General features: G+C 42.2%; 1 protein-coding gene across 1 annotated transcript; it reads right to left on the bottom strand.

The window, feature by feature from the left end:
• Positions 1-1,796: 1,796 nt before the first annotated feature.
• LOC139449346 (olfactory receptor 51E2-like) lies at positions 1,797-10,818 on the bottom strand. The gene is made up of 2 exons (XM_071230672.1): positions 10,510-10,818; positions 1,797-3,932 (listed from the first exon to the last, which is right to left on the bottom strand). The coding sequence occupies exon 2, from the start codon at positions 3,901-3,903 to the stop codon at positions 2,761-2,763; it is 1,143 nt and encodes a 380-aa protein (XP_071086773.1). The 5' UTR covers positions 3,904-3,932; positions 10,510-10,818; the 3' UTR covers positions 1,797-2,760.
• Positions 10,819-24,968: the final 14,150 nt, after the last annotated feature.

Raw genomic sequence — 24,968 nt, 5'->3', positions numbered from 1 at the left:
TACATCCGTTGTCCTCTACAGATGGACCTAGATCAGTGGTAGGATTCAAATCTAGGGAAGGACTCAGATCCATGGCAGAGCGTAGATCCGTGGTAGGATGTATTTAGATTCTTGGTAGGACTCAATAACATAACAGCATTACATCTGTGGTAGGACTTAAATCCATGATGGGATTTAAATCCATGATAGGATTCAGATATATGATTTACATCCGTTGTCCTTTCTAGAAGGACCTAGATCCGTGGTAGGATTCAAATCCACGGTTTGAGTCAGATCCATGGTTTGGCTCAGACCTAGGGTAGGATTCAGATCCCTTGAATAACTCTGATCTATCATAGAAGTGCTTAGATCCGTGATAGACACATATACGCAAAAGGACTGAGATGCACAGTTGAACTTAGATCCGCGGTAGGACTCATCTCATCGTTAGATTCAGATCCGTGGAAGGATGTATTTAGATTCTTTGTAGGACTCAATTACATATATAGCATTACGTCTGTGGTAGGACTCAAATCCATGGTAGGACTCAAATCCATGGAAGGACTCAAATCCATGATGGGATTCAGATATATGATTTACATCCGTTGTCCTTTATAGAAGGACCTAGATCAGTGGTAGCTTTCATATCTAGGGTAGAACACAGATGCATGGGATTCAGATATATGATATGATTTACATCAGTGGTAAGACTGAGATGTTTAGAAGGACTTAGATCCTTAGGACGTAGGATTCAGATCTAGATAGGATTAAGATCAAAGAAATTAGAATAGTTATAGTTATCTGCATAGTTTGAGCAGACCATTGAATACTCTCTAATTTGTCTACCCGTTTCTTGGTTTGACAGGACCATAGCCTTGCTCGGGGGTCCCACTAAAGTGGTAAACGTCTAAGACCTGTCTCACTTTTGGCTTTCCTCCCACTTAAGCTGGCGGCCGCGATGGAACAGACTTATTGTTCATACGTGCCGCGTAAACATAACTCACTCACTTGCATTTGTCGTCCAGTGAAAATAGTCAAACATTCATAGGAGTACAACGCAGTGCTGTACTTCAAATGCAGGCCATCGCCTATCAAACGAGCCCTATTCGGAAGTAATTGCTAACAACATGTCCGCTGTGTCACTACAATGAGGCGTTGAGGCCACGCCATTAAGTGGGGAGGAAACATTACTTTCTAAGAAATCGAGAATGTGGACGATGCTCCTTAACGAAGAATGATACTTACATATACGTAGATTACATTCGAATGAGTCAGTGAGAATGGTCAAACGCCGCCTACATCAAAATTAGTCGGCCCAGTCGTCTAAGGCGCCGCGATTCTTTGAGGAGAATCGCATCCCTTGGATACACCAGAAACCTATGATTGTGGGTTCGAATCCTGCTTCGCCCCGATTTTGTTTCTAGGTTTGTCTGCACCATACCCGTGCTCGTGGGTTTCTCCAAAGTGGTAAACGTCTGCGACCTGCATCACTTCGGGCTTTCCTCCTACATTAAGCTGACACGCCGTGATATAACTAGAATACTGTTAAAAGCGGCGTTAAACCCAACCCACTCACTCACATCTTCCCGAGGCAAGGGAGTTAACTGGCCCGGGAAGATGTACGACGGTGGCCTGTAAACAGACCAGGCAAACACATGTTTAACCATTTTTTTGGCAGTCCGTGGCACCAGATGAATACCATGATGTTAAAGGTTTAGATCAGTGTTTACACGGTATCTGTCCTGTCTATAAGAAACAAAGTCTTTGATTTAAAAGTGCCATTAGAAAGGCAATATTTTATGTCAGAGCTTGTAATTGACAAAACTTCAGTCTAATATTGACCTTCATAAAACACACAGATATATACATATATAAGCAACACATATGTTCAGTAATGTTTTCTTAAAGACAGACTCTGTACACCTCTCAGTCAAATGCGGATTATACAATAACACGACATTTGTGTCATAGCTGTCATTCTGTGTGTTATGAACTCATTTCTCCGATGTCAGGACATGGCCATGTACCTGTTACTTCTATAGGCTTTTTTTGTTTTGTGTGTTTGGTTGGTTGGTTGGTTATTTGAGGTCGCACACAGTAACGTTTCCAGCATTGATCTGTTAATATTCGAGTCAAACAAGTTATTCCTAACAGAAGCAAAGATCCACGCCGTCAAGGTACAAAGTTTCACAATCAACAAAGTCAGCGAGCCTGGCCACCAGTTTCATTTAGTAACCCACGATATGTATAGAATACTGAGAATCTTTTCCAGTGGGTGAGTGAGTGGGTGGTCGAGTGAGGGAGTGAGCTAGATGAGTTTTACGCCGCCTTTAGCAATATATCTGCAATATCACGGCGCGATGCATCAGAAATTGGCTTCACACATTGTACCGATGTTGGGAATCGAAAACGGGCATTTGGCGTGACGAGCGAAAGGGATTACCCACGGACCCTTTCTAGGCCAGAATACCCTTGGGGAAAGCTAAATGAACAGTTTAACCATACTTCAGACAACACAGACTACATTGTAATTGAGGCCTGGATGGCATCGCGTCTTGTTGTTATTGAAGGCAGTACTCCCAGCTGAGGTCTCAATAGCACCTTATGCATGGTGGCGGTGGGGGTAGCCTAGTGGTTAAAGCATTCGTTTGTCACGCCGAAGACCCGGGTTCGATTCCCAATTTCGGTTCAATATGTGAACACAAGTCTGGTGTCCGCTGCTGTGATATTGCTGGAATATTGCTAAAAGCGGCGTAAATCCATACTGACTTACTCACTCACTCAGTCTGCTAGTGACGATGTGTGCGTCTTTATATGCACCATCTGTCGCTCACGTTGTGATGGTGTCCGCTTCAGGGCCGCGCATCGGAAGACATCAATCAACTCCTTCCGGAAACGACGAGATGACACACTGTAGATGAATGGGTTGATCGCATTACTCATGAGGGGGGATAACTTTGCAACATCTGCTATAGCCTTTATGGCAGGCGACAAAGTATAGCCATTACTGTCAATGAGAAACACTGTCACGGCAATGAAGTAAGGGAAGTAACTGCTGAAAAACGCAACTGTTACCGCGAAGAAAATTTTCGCTGACGTCTTCTGAGATCTCATGGTGCTCGGTTTAGAGCTGGTGGTGGACGGGCGCCTTGCACTCCCCAGAGATTCACGTCGAGCTAGATGCACCCTCAGAGCTCTGTACATCGACACATACAACATCGCCAATGTCGACATGACACCCAGGAACACCAAGCCAAGGGTCGACATGAAGGACCAAAATAGGGGACCACTGCTTTTAGTAAAGTAGCACTGAGTGATGTTCATCGCCACCCCGTTGACCTCAAATATTATATCTTTCCTCCCGTACACAAAGACGCAGGGGGTCGAAATCAAGGTTCCGATGACAATGGCCATTAGACACAATCTGCGAGTCAGACTGAGGCTAATTTCTCTCTTCAAGGGTTTGCATATTTTACGATTTCTATCAAATGCAATGACAACAAGAATAATTCCCGATGCCATAGCTGTCATAATTGCAACAAAGGACGCTCCTTGACACAGTTGAGGGAAATCGTCACGGCTCTCGTCAAAGGTGATCACCAGGAACAGGGGAATGGTGATGCTTGCGTTGATGAGATCCAGGCATGCAAGCACCTCGATGAACAGGCTGAAGTTGGAACGCCTCCACCGGAAGTGGTAGATATATATGACAAGGCTGTTGCCAAATATGGCGAGGAAGAACATGAACAAAAGAAATAGTATCTCTGCACCGTGTTTTTCAAACATATATTCGGGTGTTCCAGCTGTACAGGGTGTCGTGTTGGGCGACATCGTGAGGTCGGTGTTCCCGTTGATCCAAGACATCGTTGATGATAAATTGAGCTCGGAGGGAGTCATATTGCCAAAGGTAATTCCTGTCTGCATTACGGTGTTGTGCACGGTTCCCCTGTTGCCTGAAACCAGAAATGCCTGTTCAAAATATGCTCAACAGTTTACCTGTAATTAAAAAATGTAGTTAAACAGACAGTCAGAAAGACAGGCAGGCAGGCAGGCAGGCAGGCAGGAAGGTAGGGAGACAGGCCTTCAGGCAGGCCTTCAGGCAGGAAGGTAGGGAGACAGGCAGGCAGGCAGGCAGGCAGGCAGGCAGGCAGGCAGGCAGGATGGTAGGGAGACAGGCAGGCAGGCAGGCAGGCAGATAGGCAGGAAGGTAGGGAGACAGGCAGGCAGGCAGGCAGGAAGGTAGGGAGACAGGCAGGCAGGCAGGGAGGCAGGCAGGAAGGTAGGGAGACAGGCATGCAGACAGGCAGGAAGACAGGCAGGCAGGCAGGCAGACAGGCAGGAAGGTAGGGAGACAGGCAGGCGGGAAGGTAGGGAGACAGGCAGGCAGGGGAGACAGGCAGGCAGGCAGGCAGGCAGGCAGGCAGGGAGACAGGCAGGCAGGCAGGCAGGCAAGCAGACAGACAGACAGGCAGGCAGGCAGACAGACAGGCAGGCAGGCAGACGGGCAGGCAGGCAGGCAGACAAGCAGGAAGGTAGGGAGACAGGCAGGCAGGCAGGCAGGCAGGTAGGGAGACAGGCAGACAGGCAGGCAGGCAGGCAGGAAGGTAGGGAGACAGGCAGGCAGGCAGGCAGGCAGGAAGGTAGGGAGACAGGCAGGCAGGCAGGCAGGCAGGAAGGTAGGGAGACAGGCAGACAGGCAGGCAGGCAGGCAGGAAGGTAGGGAGACAGGCAGGCAGGCAGGCAGGCAGGCAGGAAGGTAGGGAGACAGGCAGACAGGCAGGCAGGCAGGCAGGCAGGCAGGCAGGCAGGCAGGAAGGTAGGGAGACAGGCAGACAGGCAGGCAGGCAGGCAGACAGGCAGGCAGGCAGGCAGGCAGGCAGGCAGGAAGGTAGGGAGACAGGCAGGCAGGCAGGCAGGCAGGCAGGCAGGAAGGTAGGGAGACAGGCAGGCAGGGAGACAGGCAGGCAGGCAGGCAGGCAGGCAGGCAGGCAGGCAAGCAGACAGACAGGCAGGCAGGCAGGCAGGCAGGCAGGCAGACAGACAGACAGACAGACAGGCAGGCAGGCAGGCAGGCAGGCAGGCAGGCAGAGAGACAGGCAGACAGGCAGGCAGACAGGCAGGAAGGTAGGGAGACAGGCAGGCAGGCAGGCAGGCAGGCAGGAAGGTAGGGAGACAGGCAGACAGGCAGGCAGGCAGGCAGGCAGGCAGGCAGGCAGGCAGGCAGGCAGGCAGGCAGGCAGGCAGGCAGGAAGGTAGGGAGACAGGCAGACAGGCAGGCAGGCAGACAGGCAGGCAGGCAGGCAGGCAGGCAGGCAGGAAGGTAGGGAGACAGGCAGACAGGCAGGCAGGCAGGCAGACAGGCAGGCAGGCAGGCAGGCAGGCAGGCAGGAAGGTAGGGAGACAGGCAGGCAGGCAGGCAGGCAGGCAGGCAGGAAGGTAGGGAGACAGGCAGGCAGGGAGACAGGCAGGCAGGCAGGCAGGCAGGCAGGCAGGCAAGCAGACAGACAGGCAGGCAGGCAGGCAGGCAGGCAGACAGACAGACAGACAGACAGGCAGGCAGGCAGGCAGGCAGGCAGGCAGGCAGAGAGACAGGCAGACAGGCAGGCAGACAGGCAGGAAGGTAGGGAGACAGGCAGGCAGGCAGGCAGGCAGGCAGGAAGGTAGGGAGACAGGCAGGCAGGCAGGCAGGCAGGAAGGTAGGGAGACAGGCAGACAGGCAGGCAGACAGGCAGGAAGGTAGGGAGACAGGCAGGAAGGCAGGGAGACAGGCAGGCAGGCAGACAGACAGACACACAGACAGACAAATGAATTATCAACAAATGTAATATAGGCCCTCGGCCCACAATACAATAATATGAATATATATAATAGCCTGCATACATTCAGTGAGTGAGTGAGTGAGTGAGTTTGGTTTCACGCCGCTTTTAGAAATATTCCAGCAATATCACGGCGGGGAAAAAACAGAAATGGGCTTCACACATTGAACCCATGTCGAGAATCGAACCCGGGTCTTCGACGTGACATACGAATGCTTTAACCACAAGGCTACCCGACCGCCCCTATCCTGCAGATAAGACCATTTGTGCTAAATCAGTGTTTTCTCATTTCTCATTGCAAAAGGTTCATTTAAACCTCCAATGTTATATATAACAACTCGCTTAGTAAATTTCATGAGGTGGATAAATATTTCAGCTGTTAGATAATCTGCAGAATATGTATGTACTGGTATGTACTTCAGTTACATCACGATAATTCACCTTTATGTCTGAAGGACGCACTGGTGGCCCAGTCGTCTAAGGCTCCGCAATTCGCTGTAAACATCCTTTACCTGGATATTTAATCTATTTTGGTAAATGTTTTTCTAAATGATTCTTTAAAATACATCCTCTGCGTTGAAATAATAATTGGAGCAATTCATGATCAGGACAAGAAGTTAATAAATAGAGGTTATCACGCGAGTGTGTTTTGGATGGTAAATATCATGCATTAGGAATAAAAATTGTATTTGACCTTTCATATTTTCAGCTTCATCCGTATATGACCGAAACGGATACAATTTCTATCCGTTGGTTTTATCCTACCGAGAAACTACCCATTATATGATAAAATGAGTTATTACATTATATCGGTAACATTGAAAACTTACTGGCCCTGTATGCTGGTGATACTATCGTGATATTAGATAAGACTACCTCTAAAATTTATATGATAAGAAAAGATGTAATGATCATGCAAACTTCAATTTATTATAAAGATTAGTCTCATAGATTAGATATTATAATTTTAGCAAAGCAGGTAAACAGGTCTTGGGAAGCTTCTCAGATACGGATTGGAAAGTAATCCACGAAATATCCTTCCGAATTGCGGATAGACAGACTACTGTGGTTCCAATTCGGACTAATTTTTTCCATACAACCAATCATGGCTTATCTCAGTCAAATAGGATGTGTAGACTCGCCTGTATATCGGTCGTTTTTTACCATGCGGAAGATACAAATCGGATCAGATTCGGATTGAGAAAGGGAGAATCGGGACGAATTCGGCAAGAAACGGCTAAATCGGGACGCTTCATGAACAATATGTGATTGTTGTCGTGATTGAATACATGTTTTTACAAATTTATGAATTTCCCGAATCATAGGGAAGATAAGACTTTTGACAAATTTTAATCGGGAATGGTCCTATCAAGGACGGCACTAAAAATCTGACTAAAAGTGGCTGACCCCTCACATACTGATCTGTTCTACAAGTTGGGTGTCCTGTTCGTGGTCGCACAATGTGGTGACCCGCAGACAAAGGCAGTCGTGTTCCCTCGTGTCACAGTGACTGTGATTCGGAAGTGATTTTGTCACCAAGTGGTTTCATTAAAAACAATGATATCATTTCATCTTGCCAGGAAATGATATGTTTTATTTTGATGCAGGATTTAACGTCTTGCTGGAAGAATTGTTTGATGGGCATTACTTTGAAGTTGACGGATGACAAAGTAGAGGCGATGTATGGATCACAACTTCTGTATTTAATGCAAAGGCGACGTTTCGGTATAGATCCTTACACCGTTGTCAAACAAGCCTTGCGACTTCAACCAACACTCAAACAAAGCTTGGGGGCACGGGTGGCCCAGTCGTCTAAGGCGCCGCGATTCGCCTTGGGCACGCCAGAAACCTATGATTGTGGGTTCGAATCCCGATTCGCCCCGATTATGTTTCTAGGTTTGTCAGCACCATACCCGTGATCGTGGATGTCACCGAAGTGATAAACGTCTGCGACCTGCTTTCCTCCCACATTAAGCTGACACGCCACGATATAACTGAAATACTGTTAAAAGCGGCGTTAAACCCAACTCACTCACCACTCAGTCAAACAACTGACATAATGATCTATACCGAAACGTCGCCTTTACAGTAAATAAAGAAGTTATTATCCATAAATTGTCTCTACTTTCTCTTGCGCTGAGTTATTCAAACTTTCTGTTTCGCAATCATTAATAATCTCTCTCTACCTGATAGTAGTTCTAAACATGAATTTTGTTTGTTTCTTAGTTTGTTGTTTGTTGCACTGAGCAATATTCCAGCTTTATGGCGGTGGTCGGTAAATACCTGAGTATGGACCAGACAATCCAGTGATTGATATCATGAGCATCGATCTACGCAATTGGGATCAGATGACAAGCATCAACCAAGTCAGCGAGTCTGACCACCCAATCCCGTTAGTCGCAAACAAACATACATACATTTGTAGCATGGGTTGCTGAAGACCTATTCCCCGACCGGATCTTCACAGATTGTAGTCATGAGGTAAGTGATTGAGTGAATATTGTTTTAAGCCGCAGTCAGCAATATTCAAGCTTAATCACGGCGGCCTGCTGGGCTTATAACAGGCCTCTTGTAACCTATGCGTGTCATGTGATTTGGTCAGTCTCTTTGACCCCGTTTGATTGTGTATCGTCATACCCCGAATCAATCATTGGTTTGTCTGGTCCATATTCGATTATTTACAGGATGTCGTCATAAAGTTGTAATATTGCTTAGTGCGGCGTTAAAACCAACAAATATTATACACTAGCTAAATTGTGCGTTGGTGATTTGAGCCACAGTGAGTAGGTGAATGTTGTGTAACACTCAGTCAGTAATACTTAGGCTATACAACGGTTATCTGTAAGTACTCGAGCCTCGCCCAAACCAATGACTGAAAGCGTGAGCATCGGTCCACGCCATTAAGGTACAAACACAGATCAGGACGACAAACACTGACTGAAGAAACATTAATGTTATTCTAGGTACGATGGTACGCAATTTGCCAAGTCAGCCTAATCAGCTTGTCCCACTTCGGTTCTCGCGCCTAGGAACATAATTGTGAGAAACAGTTTTTGACCGTATCGCCACCAGTCTTATAAAGGTCTCGACATCCTTGAAGATCCGGGTTAGAATAGATCTCCAGCAACCCAAGCTTGCCGTAAAAGGCGACTATGCTTGTCGTAAGAGGCGACAAACGGGATCGGGTTGACCAGACAATCCAGTTATTGATATCATGAGCATCTATCCACACAATTGGGACATGAAGACATGCATCAACCAAGTTAGCCTGACCACCCTACCCCTTTAGTCGCCTCTTACAAGCATGGGTTCATAAAGACCAATTCTAACCCGGATCTTCACTTGTTATTATTTCCAAAGAAACATGTGTCGGGGCAGCTTACCCAACATTCCATGTACGACGTCAGATAACTTGTTGCAGAATAAAAACTTAATTTCTTTTTTTTTTCAAATCGTGCACCTAATGACCCGGATTTCTTTCAAAATCCGTCAACCAAGAAAAAACAAATATTCCAAATCGGGAATAAAAAGACAAAAAAAACACTCACATTTATATTAAACATTGATACTGCATGTACATTTCTAAGTCATTATGCAATATATATTATTTTGAATAAATGTTAAATTGAAATTTCAGTTGTAAAGACTGTACGTTCTATAATAACCAACACACACGGACATAGATTATATAGGACTCGCTTTAACACGCTGGATTGTCAGTTTTGAAGTTACAGACATGTTCAGGTCAGTGACAATGAGATGCTTTTCCTTCTTACACTTTCACGTTCTGGACTTTGGACACGATGAACACAAGTATAGCTTAAATGAGAACTAGGAAAGAAAAGACTTTTTTAGGGTTCAAGAGTAAATCTAACTGCAAGTACTGTGTATGAGCCAGCTGGTTACCCAAGACGATCTGTTTGCCTCACGTTACCACACTATCGTTACATACAATGTACGTCTAGCCCATGTTGAGATATTTAAAAAAGTCTACATGAAAACTTCTAAGATCAACCTTTTTGACACATTTTGCCTTACCTATAGATAATTTTGTGTTGCATGTTTTGAAAAGACTAGTTATTCTAATTCTCATTCCTATAAACACATCTGATATCAAAACGTTTATTAAAACTTGGTTATTTCTTATATACCGATGGAAATTGATACGGGAACATTTAGTTTTAGAGACAGTAAATTGATATGCCATCATGGGCTCCCAGCCTTGTCTACCAAATACACATTGGAAACAATGCACACAAACACATCTCAACATTTGAATCTGACGTGTTGAATTTGTATGCACACTATTTCAAATGTACTGACAGTAAAGCTTATTTCCCTATATATTTCAGTGTTCCCTTATTTATATTAAGAAAACCCTATGGGCCGAAAAAGCCCTTATATCCTTATTGCAATAAACTGCATAATCTGACAACGTAATTCTCCATTTGTCAGCTGTTAACACAACCTATATGAATTCCGCCCCCCCCTCTAGCCATGCTGTCGGAGCTACTATATATAATCTTATGTGACAAGGAACGTGATGCTTTTGTTTAAGCTTCTGCTCTTCGTATACTCATCCCACGAGATCAGGGTCGAGGGTTTACAGTTAACAGGAATACCAGCACAATGGAATTTTGCTTATGTTCAAATATGACTAGAATTCTAACAACGTGAAATTAAACTCAGAATATGACTACATTTATATACTTACAGTGTAGCGACTTGTTTGCAGGGACGGACACATCTGTTGTGTGGGGCACGGCCTCGTGAAAACCGGATCATGCTGATGAGGCTTTGTGAACGGATGTATGTGTAGTTTAGATAACACAGTTCCTGGTATCGCCTATCATGTCTCCCTTTGTATCCTCCCTTTGTTTTAGCCAATACCCTCTCGATATTCACTGCTTGTTCAATTAGTGTACACTGGCTGTCATCTTGTCTTATTTTCTTTTGGGGGCTCTGGATCGAGGTCTAATGGGGACGCGGTTCGTTTGCAGAGATGCGTTCCTTACTCGTGCCTTGATCCGAATATCGATGGTTGGGATCCCAGATTATGATTATTATTCTTTGTTACCTCACTCACTCACTCACTCACTCACTCACTCAAGGTTACATGGAGGTGGGTCTTCAACACGTATGCGTGACCTCACTCACTCACGTACTCACTCACTCACTCACTCACTCACACATGCATTTCCGCTTTCAGTGAAAAGGAAGCCTTGCACAAGATCGTTGACGCAAATAGAAACAGACGTCGGTTTTGACAGATATATATGTATGTGTGACCCTATTGTCTACAAAATTGGAATATTGCCAAAGGGCGTGAACCCAAACACACACACTCACTTTTAAAATTTTACAGCCACATCTCGGGAGAGTACACTGACGTTCACACTTTGTTCACGGGGATTCGAACCCGAGGCTTCGGCGTGATGAGTCAACGCTCTGACCACCGCAAATTTCAATCGCGATGGTTTTTAGGTGTCTTAGTGGTTAAAGCATTGGCTCCAATTCCTTACATGTTAAAAAGTGTAACTTCAATAATTGGTGGCTTCTAATACATGTATGCATAGACTATTGCTATACCACACTCATCCCTTTTAATAATAGTTTGTATATAATATGATGATATGCAAGATAATATCATGAATATATATATATATGAAATTAGTACGATGAATGAAAAAACCATCGAATTGTTCAGTTGAAGCGTGTGAAGATACCGGAGGAAGCGCTCGTAAAATATTCCTCCCCAGTGCTTAATACAAGCAATAATTGTGAGAATTGGTCTTTGGAAACGCTCAAAATAAGCAATTGCGCCAAGGTTATCACACGTGCAAACAAGTTACGATTTAACAGACTCCGTAAGAGAAGTAAGTATGATTGTCTCTCAAGGATTAACACACGTCTTCGACACGATATCAAGGCTAAAGTGGGTTGTCTCCCTTCACTTGTTTCCTTCTCGAAATGGACAAAACCAGCATTTTCAAACATAACGTATTCACACAGAACTGCATATTCGAACGAGTTCCTTTAAAACTTATTCAGATGTTTCCTTTTATTTCATTCAAATTAATTTTTATATTCAATAGATTGATTTTCTATAATACATGTAATAAAAAACATTCTAAAAAGAAATATGTATAGTATAAAATTGCGTTTGCAATTCTGACAAGCGATTATACATCTGTGACGTCATCCAATTGGTTCAAAGAGCCTTTTTGGTGGGTGGGCGAGGGGGGAGGTGGGGGGGATTAACCTTTCTACAGAATATCCTGTTGTCTCATCAATGTTCCATAGAAATTTGCTTGGTCTTCCAGAGAGTAACACCTGTAGAGAATGTTTGAAATATTTCGATTGAGTGAGTATGGTTTTACGCCGCTTTAAGCAAAATACCACGGCGGAGGACACCAGAAATAGACTTCAGACGTTGTACCCATGTGGGGGATCGAACCCGTGTCTTCGACGTGACAGACCAACGCTGACCTGTTTTGAGATATAATTCGCTATTGAACACAATCTACTTAACACACATTACAATTCTAGCTGGGGCGGAAGGGTGTAATATCAAACAAAAAATGTTACCTCGTGAGTAATGAGTACTGACACTTATAGAGAGAAAATATAACATCGCATGCTACTATGCTGAAGAGTGTGATCGAGATCAGTATTAATTTTACATCATGGCATTCGATTGAACACAGAAAAAAATATGTGAAACCGACGAACCCGGGTACAACGACACCTCGTTAATCCGGACTATATCCTTCCAAGTTGAACTGTTCCGGATTAACGATTTATTTGATTTTGATTGAATTATTTACTTTTTTCCATTTTAGGGGGTGTCGGCGATGATAAATCACTGCGCTTATAATAACTATGGTGGGTTTTTTTCAAATATGTCAGATTGAATATATTACGTCCGTTTCAAGGGATTTATGTTTTAAATACATATGTACATTGAATGGTGATGTTGAGGACATGCGCGATTCGCTTCTTACGACAAGAAAATAATTATCAAACAGAATCTATTCTTGATATATACAATCTTGATGTTAAATGTAGCTATGGCAACGTATGTTTCACAGATTTGTTGGGGTGCACGTTAGAGAATGATACCTCGGTATGGGGGTGTTTGTGTATTCCGGGTTCCTCATACACGTGCCTATGCCCGCTTGGCACGTCCACGAATAATCCAGGAATAAGAACCAACAATTGGAAAGAGAGCATTTTTGTTTAAAAATATTGTATTTCCATGTTTAGTCAGTTTTTTATACTTATACTTATGTACTGTTTATTTTGGTAAATGTAGACCAACGGCCCATGCTTACATTCGATTACGTGACGTATAGAATACATACAACATATTTATATAAAAGAGTTGACAAGATAGAAGAAGAATATCCTCAGTACCATTTTACGTAGGAGCATCGGATGAAAGTGTTTTTTTTATCTCGTGAGTGGATCCAGCTGCAGCCGAGTTAATATGTCAAGGAAGATAATTTGTTATAGATTTTACGATTAAAATTGTGTTTTAACTTTTGGAGATGATAACTGTTGAATTAATTCCAGTTATATTACATTTCTTTGTGGAGTACAAATTCCAGTTACATGCTACTTTGGCCAACATCAGCACATCATAGATCATGCCATGCCAGGGTAGCTAGCGACGTGCATGTATTACATTTTAGTTGGGCCAATTACATTTTTCTTTAGATTTAGATGTATTTAAACAAAATAATTCATTGTCGTACCAGCTTTTTCAGTATGACGGGACAATGGCTAAAAACAATGATAATATTTGTACCGTAAATGCGTATAGTTTTACGCCGTATTGTTTATTGATTTTAAACAGCAAAGTCCCAGAGCGGTAACCCGGAAAGCGATTGTCCATGTGGGGAATCGAACCCACGCCGAACGCTGTAGCCACCATACTACTCCACCGCTATTTGAACATTTGAAGTTGACACGACTGGTGATGCATTGTCCACACGTTATTATTCAATCTGCTACATATGTTGTATTGTTCAGATGTTACGCATCCAATAGCAATAGTAGGAGCCATGCGTAAGACCAGCGTATACTTTCCATGCACTTCCTTATTTGTTAAACCTTAAAACATCCATGATCACTTAGTCTTCTTTATAGGTCTTCAGCAACCCATGCTTGCCGTAAGAGGTGACTATGCTTGTCGTAAAAGGCGACTAACGGGATTGGGTGGTCAGGCTCGCTGACTTGGTTGATGCATGTCATCGTATCCCAATTGCGTGGATGTCATGACATCAATCACTGGATTTCTGGTCCAGACTCGATTATTTACAGACCGCCGTCATATAGCTGTAATATTGCTGAGTGCGGCGTTAAACAACAAACAAACAAACAAATCATGGTGATCAACCATTTGATATTCAGCGTGTGGAGGTTCTTATGGTGTCGCGGTGTCGGGGGGTGGGGAGTGAGGGTTGTCAGAGAGAATATTTCTTCCTGGAAAAAAAAAATCTTTTAAAAATGTCCATCCCCCCATGCATTACCTGTCCCTCAGCAAAATTGAATCACATGTCACCAAGTCGTCTAAGTCGATGCAAGTCACGTTGCAGAGTTGTTCCCCCGGGGATGCTGATTTCCTATTCGTAAGAGATATTACCTTTTTCATCGATGTCAGCAATGAAACAAGAAATGGCCCTCGCTTGCATTGCTATAGCATATGGTAACATAATCTCCGAGGGGGCATGTGTCGCTGTGTCGAGCTGTGTACCATACCTGTGACCGTAGGTTTGAACCCATGATTCGCCGTGATTATGTTTCTTGGTTTGTCTATATCATACCTATGACCGTGGGTTTGAACCCACGATTCGCCCTGATTATGTTTCTTGGTTTGTCTTTACCATACCTGTGACCGTGGGTTTGAACCCATGATTCGCCCTGATTATATTTCTTGGTTTGTCTTTATCATACTTGTGACCGTGGGTTTGAACCCATGATTCGCCCTGATTATGTTTCTTGGTTTGTCTATATCATACCTGTGACCGTGGATTTGAACCCATGATTCTCCCTGATTATATTTCTTGGTTTGTCTATATCATACCTGTGACCGCGGGTTTCACCAAGGTGGAAAACATGTAAGATCTGTATCGCGTCGAGCTTTTCTTCATTCCGACACTGAACTTGTCCGTATTAACACATTAACACGCGAAATATATGAATATATGTGATAGAAAGAGATATTTACAAGGAGATTATCATCATCAGTCTGTATTAGGATCAGAACGTTATATAAAAGGGCCTAACTACAAAGTACTGAAATAAAAAAAATAATTCGTGTATTACTGTATTCCGGGCCAAACATTAGACGTGATATCACCATCTGTATCATGGTTGTAGTTTAAGCATGTGGTATTTTCTGTTTCTCACATGCAAATCATGACAATTACACCAAATATTGTTTATACTCGGGTACGTTTGATGCTTTTATTGCAACCAGATATTTCTCTGGCGTGATTTGAACCTTAAAAGCTGATTAGTAATTGAAGGATTATCGTTGTAGCACTCTTGTTGGTACATGTTTTCATATCTTTGTTTAAACAGCAATTAGGATAGATATTTATTTCCGACATCGTGGGAAAGCTAGACATATCAGTGCAATTGAAATACTGTTCAAAGCGCCGTTACATACGACTCACTCACTCAGTGTATCGTGTTCCAGTATATTTGTTTTTGATACCAATGATGCACGACTCTCTGTTAAATATATCTGCAAATGTACCTTCAAGTCTTTATGACATGTATTACTGTAATATCTTAGGTCACTGAATGTTGTTTTGTTTAGCTTAACCTATTTTGTTCCGGAAAACAAACCCCAACCCCTGAAAATACAGTGTAAAATACCTCAAAGCATTGAGAAATTATTCAGACTTGAATAGGAAAAATGATAGTTGACAGCATGAATATCATTGACATGGAATTAAAGAGATCACGCATATTAATCACCGGATCCTCTAATGTTTCATTGGTACTGGTAACTGGTTCCTTGGAATCTTCAAAGTGAAAAACTTGGCTGGCGGTTGAACCTTGAAAAGGACTCTTGTGATTCCTGATATGGTAACCTTGTACCCTGCATCTCTATTGTAGTTGCCCAGACTTTTTAACCGGATCTTTCCGTTGACAAGTCAATAAGCAACTAAGTATGAATACAACTAGACACTGCCACATGGTTCGTCCAACCCCACTTTTGTGGTTAAACAATAACGCTTTAAACATTCAAGTAATACTTCAGAGCGACAGGAATACTTTGACGCAATCATCCTTAATTTGACACAGTTATTGAACACATTATAAACTTCATCATGCAATTCAATACGTTGTCTGAATAGAAACGTACCATTCTTCTGTCGACAACTAACACTACAACGCCACAAAGGCTGAGAAACAATTACCATTAAACGAAACATTTTGCTTAAACAATTGCTTAAGATGTAAAGTGTAATGTTTCACTTGGGAACACCCTGGCGGTGCCCCCTACCCTGGCCCCATCCCGACCCACGCTCAGCATCGATCTCATTTCACAATACTGATCATGGCACCGCACAATCAGCTGACAGTGTCGGGACTACAACAAAATCAAATGGATTCTTGCACGCGCATGACACGCGCACCGTTGATATTTTGTGCACAGGGCTCGCCAAACTTGACGATGCTCTAAAGAACATATTCTCTGGTTTTGCTATGCCTTGCTGTGTTCCCAAAGCAATATTGTTCGTTCTGAGCGCACAAACAACACGCACGTGTCGCGCTTGGGCGAAATTACTACAGATAATTGAGGCGGCCGAATAGGGCCTATGTCAGGCATGGAAGAGAAGAAATAGGACAAAATATTTGCACTGACAATATCTGTGCTGTAATAAGAACGGCAGAAAAGAGCAAATAAGATGGACGATGCCGACATTGAATACGTGATAATGCCTTCAATCAGAGACAGTGTTGAGAGAACGTTTTTCGTCCATTGTGGCCATGAACTGTGTACTGGGAAACATAGAGTCCTGTCATTCCCAGGCAGGATTCTCAACTCTCTGACTTGATCACCTGAAATATCGATCAGGAAAATCGATACAAAAGACACCTTTTGTCAAAGAATAATCCCACGTGCGCAAAAGGATCTTCAACGGATACAATTTTCATTTAAATGAGATCGAGGTGAAATAATCGCTGCTTTTGTTCCGCTTTAACAATAGGCCGCTTTTCTATGATAAACACCAAATCCCATCAATATATTAAATTAAGTTGTATTGTTGCATTTAGGAATTGAAATATTGAGTGTTGGAAGGGACTCATTGTCAGGTAGTGTATAGTGGACAATTGTTTTCTACAATTTCATTTAATCGATGTAACCAAGAATGGCAGAGCTGGCGATGTAATTGTTGGACGACATCCACACCCAGCATGTTCATTAAAGGACGCATGTTTGACCATAAAGGATCGAACTGTCATATATCAACTTATTCATACACACAATTAATTCGTATTTGTCTTGGATAACAGGTATCGCAATTTTTCCTTTTTACAATTATAACCATGTTCATAATTATTTCCACCTCTATACCAAGGTGGATATGTCTAGCGAGTGACAATAATTATGAGCATGAGTATATAAAGTGTACATTGAGTATTTTTTTAAGTTTTGCATTTTGTGTTTTTAAGACATTTCTAAGATTTCCATCGAAAAGAATTTGCCAAAATAGTTAACGGATTTTATATAGAGCAGGACATGTATATAGTTGTAGACGCTTTGAAAAATAATATAATTACATGAATAAATATAATATAATATTTTTATATTTGGAAAACAAATATATCATACATATACTTTAAGACCATTTCGAATACATTAGTCTTTATACAGCTGAAATATTTCTGAGTGCGACGTTAAAAAATAAAACGAAACAAACAAACAAATGAACATACTGTTACCCATAAGGTAAAAAAATTGGGTGTAATAATAAGCAGAGATATGACGTCAAATTACCTTATTGTTGAAGACAATACGAAATGACAGCATCCATTGTCATGATGTCAATTTTACGTTATCTGAACTATTGGATGACTTCAGTGAAGGTTCTCTGTTGCTTGGTCATTTCAAATTTTCATTTTCTTTCAAAAACTGACCATGAGAAATAACTTTCTCGAGACCCCAAATTATGGATTATTTCTTATTTGTTCCTCCGTAAATTCGCGAAACGCGTTGCTTATTACTAAATTCTCCTATATGCGTCTTATCTGACAAACTGTGTCAATCTGTGTGTCTACTGAACCAGAAAAAAGGTTTACCAGTATTTATTATGTCCTTTGGTCTCAAGGCGGAGGGAACATTGATTTGTCTGATTTAATCCGGACAGTTTGGCTTTCACTGTAATCATCCGTATTAGCCAATGTCAGGGTTAGCAATTAATGGAACGTAATTAATGTAACTTTGTACAGCTTTCCTAGTGATAATCGTTCCAGACTAATGGGGTCCGCAATAACGAGGTTTCATTGTAACAAAAATACTGTTCATAGAGAACCTACACCAAACTTTTTTAGATATGCAAGGAAACTTAACTCAACGCTGGACAATGATAATATTAACTTATTGAAATTATATTACATAACCTGACATAAGTTAAATATTAGAATATATTATGCGGACTGGTTCGTGATGTTACATAGTTCAACGAAAAATATTTTGTGACTTGTCGGAAATTGTTCTGTTTCTTTTAACTCCCAACCTGATAAAGCCGTAATAAAATATCAGACGGGAGCATTTAAAATTCTGTACTATGTGGTTTTAATACGCTGTTCAAGTTAACTGTCGATGTGATTAGCAGGAACCATGACTGTTTGGGGGGATTACGCTTATTGTACACTTCATAATGTAAACAAGGAAGGGAATATACACAGTGAAGGACATGAATGTCTGATAATCAATGTAATACGGCCTAGTGGTATACGCGTAAGCTGCAATGTATTCCAGGAAACACAAGCAGGTGAGCCACTAAATTACTTTGAACGTGGTTAGTTGGAAATATAAATCAATATGATTTAGTTTTTAGTGTGACTTTGACTGAAGTTTGGTTCGTAAGGTTCGTTTTACACGCCATGTATTTCACATTATTATTGTATACAGATTAGAATACAATGTTGGCACAGTCAGGCTGGTTAGGCTTATCATCAGCTCAGGGCCCTTGCCCCCTCTACACGCAGCCCAGACAGCGAATGGGACTTCTCCCAGGAAGCGCTACCTAGTTGAACCCTTCCAGAACTTTTCGGAGAATGTGAAGACCCCCCAACCCTGCAGCCTTCTGCATTACCCAGATTGTCAGAAGGGCTTCCTGGTACCAAACCCGGGTGCTCTCCGAATGTAAGTCAACAGATTGGGCGATACCAAACCTAAGGCACAGAGGAAAATGGGAAGTCGGACAACTTGGTACTTGGGATGTAAGCGTGACAATTTGAAAGCGAGGTCCGCATATCTGCCATGTTCTTCCTCAATCTTGTCAATTTCATTAGTGTCAAAAGGGACAGAAAATTCATTGATATAAATGATTTTATTGGATTTATCAAAAGGGACTAGATCAGGTTTGTTGGCCTGGATACGTCTGAGGCTGTATATCGGCCTATTCCAAAGAATTTTGTATTGATCATTTTCCATGACGCCCACTACATATTCCGTGTTGTACCATGGGATGGACCTCTGCGTCAAAACCACAAGTATTGCGAAGACGGTAATAAAATGATCGAGCCATTCCATCATGTCGCTTAAGATACTGTGTTTGTGCCAAAGCGGGGCATCCACTGACAATGTGTTGGACAGTCTCATTAAATTCATTGCATAATCTATGTTTCATATTTACATTTTGATGCAAAATCACACATTGACGGTTTCGAGTGGAAAGTGACTGGTTCTATTATTATTATTATTATTATTATTATTATTATGATACACCCCGATGGAGTGGACCATTGCTCAAATATATCAATCACTGGTTTGCCTGGCCAAGACTCGATCGATTATGCATAGGACGCTGTCGTATAGCTGGGACATTGGTGGAAAAAACAAAACAAGACCAATCACCATCATCATGATGAACTGTCCGTGTAACGGTCGTGCTTATTAAATATCACTATTTCAGATCCCCCTGCTCCACATTGTCTGCATTGGATACAAAGAACTACATGCCATGAATAATCCGCAATAATCCCAACTAATGATTCATTTTTCCCTACTGCTGACGCCTTCTACAATTGTCCTGGCATGTTCGGGTCAGTCGCTGCACACAATAGCGCCAGCAACAATGACTCTTCATTGCAAGGACCTACAACCCTTAAAGAAACAGTGACCAATTCCTCCTTCGGGGCTCAAATAATAAGTCAATAACACGTCAAAATAAAAACAGTGGTCTTCAGTGGCCCTGATGACCAGCCACGTGCCCACAGTAGTGAATTGACCTGAGGGGCGGGGGCGTGACCTCACACGAGAGGACGGCCCCCCGGGCACACCTAGCCGCTGCCCTATTAAGTGTAATGTCAGAGGGCGAACTGTTGGTGTCACACCGAACGTACAGATGTGCTCCAGCCCCAGTGCCAGAGCAGCGCGAGATGTATGGCATGTGATGCTTTGCTTGTCTTAAGCTGTCAAATTAACGGTATCGCCGTATGATCTGTCCTCGCATTAAGCATATCACACTATAATCATCTGTTGTATTAACTGTCCCTGACCAGTTCTCGTCACCCTCGACCCTTTGTAATAGTTCTTATTAATATGTTGCCGTCCTCACTTAATCATGTGTAGGGCCCTTCGCTGCTATTACACGTCATAGCTGTCATATCAAGAAGCGTCTGGAGCTGTTCTAATTCCAGACGTGGCACAGTGGCATATTAAAAAAACGTTTAGTCATAAAAAACCATTATGTTCGGGCTTATAATTGGAGTATAAAAAAATAATGGGCACGTAAAGCGTCAACTACTTCACAAATTAATGCTATAAAATACCAATTTGAATTTATGTTGTTTCCTGCCGCAAACATCGATAGTCATGTTATGTCTCGTCGGTCTGTAAATAATCAACTCTGGGTGACGCAAACCAGTGGACGATAACGTGAATGTAATTCACGAAGTCGGGGTGCCATGACATTCTCTTTGGCCTTTAACGCCCAATGGAATCTGTTGCGGCGGATAATTGAGAAAGGTTTTTCTCTAGCGTTGAACCGCCTCCTTGGTCGTGTGGTAGAGCGTCCGCCCGGAGAGCGGAAGGTCCGGGGTTCGATCCCTGGCCGCGTCATACCAAAAGACGTTAAAAGATGGTACTTGTTGTAACCCAGTCTGGCGCTCGGCATTAAGGGGCTAAAACAAGGACTGGTCGGCTCGGAGTCAGTATACTGTGTCTGAGTGGGGTATTCATGTGAAACTGCGGCATGGTATCTAGTGAGCTAGCACTATAAATCGGCATCAGTCCGGACTAGTACAAGCAGCAACAAACGCACACACGTACATGCACGTCGCTATATAAGTGCAATAATCTTGGACGTGACGTTAAATTTCACTTCAATTTCAGCGTTGATATTTTATATATCTGACATAAGTGTTCAAACATACGATCTGAGTGAGCGAGGTCTCTTCAACTATTTTACCCCTTTCTCTTGTCGCTATGTGGCTCAAAAAATGCCGATGCAACAATAAATTTTAACACACTCACTCATCTTTTTTTCTTAATCATGGCAAATGAAATATACCGGCAAAACCCTTTCCATATCCAATTGAAATCTCTGCGTGAGGCAGTCGATGGTACAATTCCGACGATATCATGAGCATGTGTTTATAAATTACTATCAATTAGTTATGTTACAAAGTGTTCGCGAAAAGGTGTGTGTACCCTGCCCCACCGGTGGCATTCGTCACAAACACATGCAAAGGCAAATCAATTGTTCACATGCATATTTAATATGATATCATATTTGAATCTAACAAGGAGTTGGTCCTCTCTCCGAACATATCCCCGATTCTTTATGTGTGCATAAAATGTGCATCATTTTAAAGGAACTGAAATACAACCTGCAGCAAATGCCTCATATTTCTTATGGATGCTTCTGGTAGGCTAGACAGACTTACACATCCGCAAACACCTGGTGTCATCACTGATTTTCAGCGGTCACCGCTATTTTCAGATGGTCAATCTCTGACGTTGACATTATATATTTATGAAAAAACATATGTTGTCATCTAAAGGTCGTAGGTTTTAATGAACTGTACTTTTTAGGTATCTGAGAATATTCACTCGTGACGGCTAAAGACATTGTATGCGCGTTAATGGCATGTCGGACTGTTTTGTTCCCTCAATCGAAAATCCTAGCCGTTTTCTTATCACACAATTTAATTTGCATATATGACATATTTGACAGCGTGTTAGGTCAATACTTAACTTCACAGTATGAGCAACAACACGCGTTTTCAATGCCCTTAACCGTTAGTTGAAACACTCAAAACAATAAAACCAGCAACACCTGTCGGTGTCCCTCTGAGACGTCTTGAGACTTAAGTCAGAAGCTGTTGTCTCTGAAATCACTAAACCGTAAGTAAGTAAAATATGTAAATAACCAATAGGTCATTGCCCTAAAGTTATCACTGGACGAAAAATAATAGTTTATTTCTTGTAAATCATGGAAACATCTTTTGGATATTGCTTGTAAGGTGTTATAAAGTTGTTTGTAAGCTCTTGTAAACTTTTTAGAATGAGTGCGTTTGGTTTAACCCTGCTTTGAACAGTATTCCAGTTATGTCACGGCGTGTCAGCATGGTGTGGAAGGAAAGCCTTAAGTGATGCAGGTCTTAGACGTTTGCCACTTTGGTGAAACCCACGAGCACGGGTATGATGCTGACAATCCTAGAAACATAATCGTGGCGAACCGGGATTCGAACACACAATCATATGTTTCTGGTGTATCCAAGGGACGCAACTCTGAACAGCGAATTGCAACGCCTTAGACGACTGGGCCAACCGTGTTTATAAAACAATATTCTATTAAACATCTTTGTATATATAACAACATGACCATTAACAGATCATACAGTTCACAAGCAATGCTGTTTTCGGGATCCGCGATTCTTATTGTTAGCTGCACGAACTATTATGTGATTTTGTATTTTGTATTATATTTTGTAATTAGTCTATTTGTGTTGCTCTTCAAAAATAATTCAGAATTCAAACAACATAGTATCTGCTGTCTCTCTAGCAGATATCGGAATAGTTACAACACTATACCAGACACCCGTGCCCTTAAGGTGACATAAGCGTACTGGACCTATTAGTGTGAATAGCTATATACCTGGAAAACTACGCACCGTTTACTTGGTATACAAGTTATGCACCACTCAATTTTTTTTGTACATGAATCTCCCGAACATCCATGTATCTTTAAATATATCAACATAGAACATAGAACACTGTACGTTCCTCCAGTGTCATATCATGTGATGCGAAGAAGCCGAGGAAGCAAGCGAAAAGTGACTGAGTCAAATAATTATGTCCATGGGCTATATACAAACTGTGTACTGTTACTGTATGTCACTTTGTAAACAATAATACGATTCCTCGGGAAATAAACAGAGACCAATTTCCTCTCTAAAATGGCTCATTCGTATGAAAATATATGCTATTAGTTAGCGGTGCATAATTATTTTCCAATGGTGTTTTTCAAATTAAAAAGTAATTTCTAAACCTCTTATCCTGAACTTTATTCCTGACGAAGTATATTTCGTTCTTGTTAGCAAACTGAAACTCGCAAGCATATTTTAGAGAAAGTGTTCAAGGTATATTTCGTATACTTAATAAATATACAACAATATGTGTATATTATGAATGTTAGTCACTTTGACAAGATGGTTTGAACCTGAAGAGTTTATACCGCTATGCCCGACACCTAGATACACTTGCATCCGTAAGAATTGAGTATGAGTCTGTCATCGGCTACTTTCTGTGCAGTCTAAGAAGGCTGTGTTTATCATAATTAGTTTGTTAAGGCAATGTCTGCCATGTTAACCAACACCCAACACTGTGTTTACCGTGACAATTAGTTATTAACCCCCTGCCGAGCCTAGGCATATGAGTGTCTCGTTCCACGTGGCCCGTGAGTCCACCCCTCCCAGCCCCCTACCCCGTGGCGCGTGGCCCTAGCACGCTAAACCCTACGGCTACCTCAGTTCGTATCTCCCAGCTAAAATTTCTGCGTCAGTTAAGTTTCAGACACACAAGCGGACGTGGGAGAAATGGATGTTTCGGACGCAGCCTCAAGTTAGCGTGTTGAGGGGCAGAGCGAGTGCTTTGTGATCACATCCGACACGTGCCGGACATGCGCTCTCAAAAGGAGGCTGGCGCTATCTGCGCATGCGCACGTGTGTCATCATCTTGATCCCCGTGATTTGACGAGAGTTATTTCGCTTTACACATCGCCTGTTCGCTCCGTCTCTACTGCTGTATGAAGTTTAAACAATGGTTAAAAAGACAAAATTAGGGTTTATTATTTTTGAAGACACACGACGAAAATTTGTGCTGAATAGAATAGATGATAGGACGTCCTCGATGGCAATCATTCACGCTTACTCATACTCACATGTGCTGGCAGAAAATGGGTTTCGTCTTTTAATGAAAGTAATATTTTACAGTCCGTAGTTACTTTCAATCATTCGGAGCTACAATTCTTTTCTTTCATCGCCCATTCAAAGACACGTTTCATGAAACGCACCGGAACAATTTTGGTTAGATAAGGGACTCATCCAAGGGAACGAGGAATTACAAAGAAAAAAACGAAACTTTTGAAATACAATGGGCCGCAAAGAAATCCCTGTTTGGTCTAATAGAGCACAATGCTATACAACAGTAAACAAACTGCAAGACCTTTTGATATCGCCTGTTAATTATTCTATAGAATGACGCCAAGGAGTATACAAATGAGAAAGGACAAGGTATAAGAGTCCTCTCTTTGGCTCAGTGTATATGCATAGTTTAAGAAAAGAGCAAAGGTTTTAGAAAATTGTTATGGCAGTTATCACATATTTTCTTGATGTAGTTGTTTTTCTTGATGTAGATAAAATCAGTACAAACAGTAACAATTCACCTTGGTTCACGGGCTGGCTAATACATAGAAT

Source organism: Haliotis cracherodii, unplaced genomic scaffold (genome assembly GCF_022045235.1).
Source record: "Haliotis cracherodii isolate W230 unplaced genomic scaffold, xgHalCrac1.p SCAF_10, whole genome shotgun sequence".
In the NCBI taxonomy this organism is placed as follows: Eukaryota; Metazoa; Mollusca; class Gastropoda; order Lepetellida; family Haliotidae; genus Haliotis; species Haliotis cracherodii.
The sequence above is the reverse complement of the archived record's forward strand: the minus strand, read 5'-3'. Positions and strand labels throughout refer to the sequence as shown.

What these genes read in the sequence shown, in the direction of transcription:
- LOC139449346 (XM_071230672.1), bottom strand. Translation starts at nt 3,903, where the DNA reads ATGCAGACAGGAATTACCTTTGGCAATATGACTCCCTCCGAGCTCAAT.